A 7970-nucleotide genomic window follows, 5' to 3' on the forward strand; every position below is an offset into this window, starting at 1 on the left:
TCCCACTGGCAGTGTTACCAGGTTTTGGAAGAGAAACAAGCAGTCATGTCTATGAAAACAAGCTCAAAATAGGCTATTATAAAACAAGCCCAAAGTCGCTTATAATAAGCGGACATGGCAACACCCCAGCGTCTGCTCTGTCTCTTTGACAGTGGGATACTGGCTCGCTGTGTGGAGCGGAGGAGTGCTGCTGCGGAGATTTTAATACCGAGACAACGTAAATGACAGTTATGAGCTTATGACACAAGCACTGTAGGATATATTACAAAAGAAAACGGAGGTTGAGGTGGGAGGAGGACAGGTGGGTCTAAAACCGGACGTCTGGCCACCCTACGAGTCCACGACAGTAACGAAAAGTGCTGTGCTGCTGCTGATCTGACACCGGTTTGACATGTTCTAGTCCGCGACTCCGCTAGTGCGTTGCCAGCGCACCATTACTGTTCATGTTCAACTCATCTCCGTTGTGTGCATTATTCTCCAAGTCCAAAGCAACACTGCTGAAAGCAGCCACATGACGCAATTAAGTAACGAGTAACTCAAGCGCTGCAGCGACCAGTAACTGTAGTGTGATTATCAAATTTGGAGGAGTAGTGTCGTTATATTACTCGTTACCGACCAAAGTAGTGTCGTTACAGTAACGAGATTTTCCGTTACTCGTTACACCCAGATGATGATGAGTGACCAGCAGTGGTGGGTGGTCTAACCAGCCTGAATCTGCCGTTGGCAAAAACATTTTTGCCTTCAGTGTAATATGAGTCTGGCTGGCTTATTAGCCAGGCTGGGGGGGGGGGGGGTGATTCGTCATCAAGGACGTCCGTCTTTGAGTAAAATTCCAGATACTATTATTACCATTATTTTTACAACAGCTGCAACCCCATTGGAGGTGTGTCAAGTGGATGTATGATCAAAACCTGTTGATTTGTCTACATCAGAGCACGGTTCTACTTTGGAGCTTTGACACGCGTCACAGACCAGAGAGAAGGAGAAGAGACTACAATGGAGCACGGACTATACAAACGGCAGGTACAAATTAAGGCTCAATACAAAAAGCTATGAAACAATCATTACACCACTGATGATTGTGACACAAAGTGGTGTACAAATGGAACCAAATTTCGGGTCCATTTGTCCATTTGTACACACAACTTCAAAACATGTTTAATCATGAGTTGATTACAAAGTGATTGTATGCCTAAAGCGATACGAAAGTCATGATCACTTCACTTTCAATGTTTTATTGTGATCTTAGTTCATGTATAAATGAATAATTTGTTATGAATTTGTATTCAGTTTATTGGCCACAAGATGGCCAATAAACAAGATACCTTGTATAATGGTACAGTTTTTTCACTCAGTTATTGATTGCCAAAAGACACTGATGTGTGATTCATGAATAAAATGTCATAATTTTGACCTGGCTTTTGTCCTGTTATTATGCTATGGTCCTTGGTGTTCAAGCCAATTTTAAAGGTCCGTAACTGTATGCATGCAATTAGGCCCGGACACAGAACACCAGACTACGCCACTCTGAGTTCCACCCAGAGAATATATGATAATACACAATACCCAACAGATTTACAGGGGAGGGGGAGGGAGCAGAGACATGCGTTTCCAGTACAAAAATGTAATAATGTATTCAGGCTCAAGGCAGAATACTTTAATCACTTAAAACTAGAGGAAGGATCATCAGGTTAGAAATAGAATGTATTTGAACAACCTATTTAAAAGGAATGATTACACTGGCACTGCAAGACAAAAGGATAAAATTAGATACACAAAACACTGATTTCACAAGCCATGCACTATACTACATAAAACCCCAAGACAACTCTAGCCCACCCTACTGCTACTGCTGGGGCTGAGACAAATATACTTTAGCCTATATTCAAAACCTATTATTTGCGTAAATGTCAGAATGAGCTGGTTTGCACAAAACTTAAACAAAATCACTTAACCAAAATAATAAGGACTAAAACAGCAGGGGCACAGAGCTCCTCCTAATAAAACAAAAGGACAATATTAATAGACATACCGGTAATTACAATTTAAAATAAGAATACAATATGTTAAAGGCAGCCCTTTAAGAATGCCACACTAGGCAATGAGAGGCCATGCTGTCATCATCCCTGGAGCATGCCACCGAACCAACGGGAGTTGGAAAAGCGCTGCATGAGTGCATATGAGGCCATGGCGTGGAGAGGCCACGCAGTCAGTACTCCTAGCTGGTCCATGGGGCAGCGAGCCACTAAATGATCAGGAGCCAACAAACAGCAACTCTGCATGAGAGTCATACAAACTATAGTATAGCCTACAACAGGTGGGGGGAAACAAGGCAGCCTATCCCAGGGTGGGATACCCACTGTCAGATGCATGCAAAATAAGAAAAACATACGAGACCATATACTGCATACCATCAAGCGTCAATGACACTCTTGCATCTACAACCCCAACACACCACCAGGCAAACACAAGCCAGCCAGCTACTCTGATGGCTGGGTGTGGCTCCCTTTTATTCAGCCAGGTGTCTCCGCTGTTCTATGAGAGTGTCACAAAGAACACTAAACATGGGTGATTTTCACCCGAACAATTATTACCTGCTTCCACCTCTCACGACGATTTTGAGAGGCATCTTTCCTTTTTCTTTCTGCCCCTCGTGGGTCACCAAATATGAATAATGAAGATAGACTCAACTTCCTTCTTCCCACAGCTGACACTGGTTTGAATCTGCCCAAGGCACATTAAACTGCATGTTATCATGATATATGCACTCTTACTCGGTGAGACACGACACTCACCTCTTTTTTCGCCTCTTTTTTTTTAAAGATATTTTTTGTGGCTTTCGACTTTTTATATATTCATAGAGGGACAGAGTGACAGGAAATGGGGAGAGAGATGGGGGGGGGGGGGTGATATGCAGTAAAGGCCAATCGGAATCGGGAGTCGAACCCGTGGCACACTGCCAGATTGGATTACGAGCTACGCCAGCCACCCGGGCCAACGCTCACCTCTTTTTATCTTTCTTTTAATAGATTTATTTCTGCAAATATATTGGTAATTTACTTATTATAACTTATTTGCTAATATTTAGTTTTTTCTTTTTTTCCCCTTTAGTTATTTTAATAATTGATTATCAGGTCGGTCCCGAGTTCTGTCATTCAACAGGGCCCCTATCATGTGCATCACTTAAATGTAAGATCTGTAGCCAGGTAAAAAAAAAAGTAAGGTAAAAAAAAAAATCCTAAAATTATGGAATCATTTACTGCCCTCCCCTCAGTCGCAGGACGAGATGTAGGGTGGATTCCTTCTGGATGTTGTAGTCAGAAAGGGTGCGTCCATCTTCCAGTTGCTTGCCTGCAAAGATTAGCCTCTGCTGGTCAGGGGGAATTCCTTCCTTGTCTTGGATCTTGGCTTTGACATTCTCAATGTTGTCACTTGGCTCAACTTCCAAAGTGATGGTCTTGCCAGTGAGTGTCTTGACAAAGATCTGCATACCTCCCCTCAGACGCAAAACGAGATGGAGGGTGGATTCCTTCTGGATGTTGTAGTCAGAAAGGGTGCGTCCATCTTCCAGTTGCTTGCCTGCAAAGATTAGCCTCTGCTGGTCAGGGGGAATTCCTTCCTTGTCTTGGATCTTGGCTTTGACATTCTCAATGTTGTCACTTGGTTCCACTTCCAAAGTGATGGTCTTACCAGTAAGTGTCTTGACAAAGATCTGCATTCCTCCCCTCAGACGCAAAACAAGATGGAGGGTGGATTCCTTCTGGATGTTGTAGTCAGAAAGGGTGCGTCCATCTTCCAGTTGCTTGCCTGCAAAGATGAGCCTCTGCTGGTCAGGGGGAATTCCTTCCTTGTCTTGAATCTTGGCTTTGACATTCTCAATGTTGTCACTTGGCTCAACCTCCAACGTGATGGTCTTCCCAGTGAGGGTCTTCACAAAAATCTGCATGTTTGATGAATTCGGCTTTACTATACTTTGATCTTAGACTTATAGTATCCTACCCTCTGCAACTAACAATGAAAACTGCAATAATGCTTGAACGTACCCTCTCTTATATTGACAGTGATGTCACAGTTCTGTCATAGTATACTTACTGACCTTGCTGTGATTGGCTCTCTTAGATTTGTTTTAATGCTACACACAAGGCCCAAATTGAACAACACACTACAACACAGTATGGACGTTTCTTGCGTCGTTATACTAGTCACTATCTGAAAGCTACTTCATTCATCACAAACAAATTATTATGTAATTTTGTTTTAGCCACCAAAACCAGTTCATCCCCCGGCCAGGAAGCATGAAAGTGCTCCACAGATCAGAAGGAGCGACTGCATTCTCCGGCAGCGCTAGACTATCGAGCTAAAGTCAAAAGACCAAAATGTTTGACACATTTTATTATTATTATTCACTCATTGCCGATCGGTGAAGTTACTGTGCCTCTGAGCTCTATGTTTTTTTGCTTGTGATCAACATAATTCTAATTCCTCGTCTCTCTGTGCGCCCAGTGTTGTACGCCTGCTGCCTGCGGCCTGCTGACCAGCCCAACATACAGCCCCCAAGGTGAAAATAGACCCTCTCTCTCGTGCTCTTTAATCCTGCCAGTTAATCTGGGATTAAGTAACCCCAGGCAGCAGCCGAACACACTGACACACCACAGAGGAGGAAGAGGTGGAGGAGGAAGAGGAGGAGGAGGAACGTAGAGAGAAGGTGGTGTTTAAAAACAGAAGACTTTCATTTCATCCATAATTCTACAGTTTCTCCTGTAAGTCAAACCGCTGTGGAACTGCACGGACTAATAACAACAATAAAAAGGCATATTTACTTGTGACTGATACAAATTTGGTCCATGACCCCAAACATGGTCCTGACCTGACTGTTTGGGATGTAGGCCTATAGATTATTATTTTGATAGTATGTTGTTTAGACTGATGCCAAGTTCTTGGTTTATACCTGCAGTGTTCCTATAGTTTACTGAGACACTATACACTGTCTTTCTGCTTTCATTTCTATGTATGTGTGTCGTTACTGTTTATCTTTACCTGTAAGTCACTCTGGATAAAGACTGAGCAACTGATACATGCATACATTGTATTGTAAAAGTAGCCTATCCTGGCCATTCCTTTTCGGGTTTATGATCCGGTCGGGATCGGATGACATTGTTACGTCATGTTATGATTACTGTTTTGTAGTCATCAGGCTGGAACTCTAAACCAGAACTTCCTTTCCCTCAAACCGGAAGAATAACACCTTCCCAATAGACCATTTGCAAACCGCTGCCATGTTTCCATCAGAGTTTGGAAGCACTCGTTTTCAGTAAAGCAATGTCCTGCTGCCTCTTGCATTATGTGCTAATTCAAAACAGGGAAGGTGAGTGATATCTAACGAGCACTTCCAAACTCCAGCACTTAGAAAAAGAATCACCTGCAAGGACACAAAGTAGCTCATTCATTTTTAGTATGTATTATGTGTCATATACAGGAGGTGTATAAAACGCAGCAGATCATTCTGGAGAGCACAGAGGAGCTTCCGGAAGCTGAGAGTTCAACCTTCAGACTGGTCATAGATCTGACCCTGGAAGTGGAACACCTGGTGAGATATTACAATATCTAAAGGTTTAGTTTAGTTAATTTAGGATGCCCATTAGCTGTTACACCTGGCAACAGATATTCTTCCTGACGTCCTCACAGAATGATATACATACAAGAAGAATAAAAACAAGTTTACAGATATCACAAAAGAAAATACATTACAGCATTAAAAAAAATCACCCCTGTGTGAACTGAGCGGTGCAACGTGTACTAGCCCTCTGTGTGTAGATGGGGCCAAGCCATAAAAGCAATGAAAAAAATCACCCCTGTGTGAAGTGATGGGCGCTAATATGTTAAAGTCTAACTCTGATAACGAAATCAGTAACGAAATAATCAGAAAATGGAAAACAATAGTATCGTGATTCGAAATTGTACCGTGAGTTGCGTGAATCGCTCCTCAGTCTGTCCATCCCTCCTCAGTCCTTGTCTTTCTGTCTGTCCGTCCGTCCATATCGTTTTGTTCCTCAGAGCATGTCGGAGACGCAGTGCGCCTCGGTGGCCGCCAGCGTGGAGTCCCTCCTCAGCGACGCCCATACGGTGCAGGCGCAGTGCCGCCAGCACAGCGAGCAGCTCTCATTGGCCACCACACAGCTGAGGGTGGAGTCGGCCGCCTTAAAGGGCCTCTGCGAGGCCGCGCAGCTGGACATGGCCACAGTCCGGCTCCAACTGGACGAACTGTTGGACACCAAGGCGGCCTTCGAGGCCAAGGAGAGACAGGCGCGCAAGCTCAGCAAGCACCTGTGAGCACTATAGTGGTGATTAAAAAGCTCAGCAACCACCTGTGAGTTAGCCTGGGGTCCACCTATGCTTTCTATGGTATAGGCAGATAATCTAGACGCAGCTGCGTGACATGAGACTAATTAATTAGAGCAACAGAGAGAGAGAGAGGAGTCTGTGTGTGTACGGGTGTGCATGCGTGCGTCAATTTAACAAAGGTGAGACGTTCAAAATGATCAACCAGAGTGATCAACGTTTGCGCTACTCTACTCTCTGCGCCGAATTGAAGTGGACTTTTTTTCTCCCTGGAAATAAAAACGTCATTAGACAGCACTCTATTTCACTTGGAAAACAAGACCGTTTCAGGGTCACCAAAAACAGTTAGCGAGAATCAATCGGCTATAGCCTAGAGTCTTCAGAAGCATTAATATTTTAACAGCACGGTAACAACGATTTATAGTATTGAGCCACTAACATTGGCACGTTGTTCAATCCAACTCAATCTGAGCCATAATTCAGAGAAAAACGGCTATAGGCCTATAGATCAACACACCGAGCCGAGTGTTGCCTGGCGGGAGCCCTGCTTTACGGTAAATATTAGCGAGACGATTATTTAAAAAAACCAAAAAGACGTATCATGGGACTTCATGAAAAACATGTTAATTAAGTCTGTTCAATGAGTAAATGTCACGATTGTTGTGGCAAAAATATTTGGGATTAACGATATTATCACCTGTTTGAACTGAAAATGTCTCATAAAGGAGGTAAAATGGAGCCAGGTTAGGTAAACTGATGCTGGGCTTGTTTCTAAAGTGTAGCCTATGGTGTAGTTACTTTTTTGGTCTTCTTTAAGTGTAATTGTTTATTTGGGCTTGTTCCTAAAGTGTAGGCCTAGTTGTTTATTTGGGCGTGTTTCTAAAGTGTAGTTGTTTATTTGGGCTTGTTTCTAAAGTGTATAGTTGTTTATTTGGGCTTGTTTCTAAAGTGTAGTTCTTTATTTTGTTTCTAAAGTGTAGTGGTTTATTTGGGCTTGTTTCTAAAGTTGATTATATTTGCGCTTGCCTGGTTTGTTGCACACCAGAGGGAGTGCAACAAACCATGTGCAACCCAGATTCTGCACAAACAAGGGACTAATTATTTTTCGCTCCTATGCCACCAAAATGTGGAACGCCCTACCAAAAGTCATTAAGACATGCAAATCCCGTGACTCCTTCAAAACCGCTCTCAAAGGGCACCTACGGAGGGCTGCAATTCTAAACGGCCCCCGTAAAATCTGAATGTTCTTTGGCTAAATAGAAGTGTATATTTGTACGTCTATAAATGTTTTGATGAATTGAACAAGGTGGACCCTCTAAACAAGTGTAATGCTTTATTGGGTCGTCCACTCACAGTTAAGTTTTTGTATTGAGTTGTGCTTGAAATGTACTGTAATTCTACAAACTGTTAATAAATACTTCAATCAATGGTTGTTTATTTTGTTTCTAAAGTGTAGTTGTTTATTTGGGCTTGTTTCTAAAGTTGATTATATTTGGGCTTGTTTCTAAAGTGTAGGCCTAATTGTTTATTTTGTTTCTAAAGTGTAGGCTAGTTGTTTATTTGGGCTCGTTTCTAAAGTGTAGGCCTAAGTCAGCAAACTGTTTACTGACAGACGTAGGCCTACAGCTGTG

At 42.8% G+C, this 7970-nt stretch overlaps 1 protein-coding gene across 1 annotated transcript; it reads right to left on the reverse strand.

Moving 5' to 3' along the window:
- Window positions 1-3256: 3256 nt before the first annotated feature.
- Window positions 3257-3946, reverse strand: LOC308335226 (polyubiquitin-B; the record flags this gene model as incomplete). The annotated part of the gene is made up of 1 exon (XM_080792239.1): window positions 3257-3946. One exon carries the CDS (start codon window positions 3944-3946, stop codon window positions 3257-3259), a length of 690 nt encoding a protein of 229 aa, XP_080648365.1.
- Window positions 3947-7970: the final 4024 nt, after the last annotated feature.

The sequence above is a fragment of the Protomyctophum bolini genome, assembly GCF_963924005.1.
Source record: "Protomyctophum bolini genome assembly, chromosome: 20".
NCBI classification, from domain to species: domain Eukaryota; kingdom Metazoa; phylum Chordata; class Actinopteri; order Myctophiformes; family Myctophidae; genus Protomyctophum; species Protomyctophum bolini.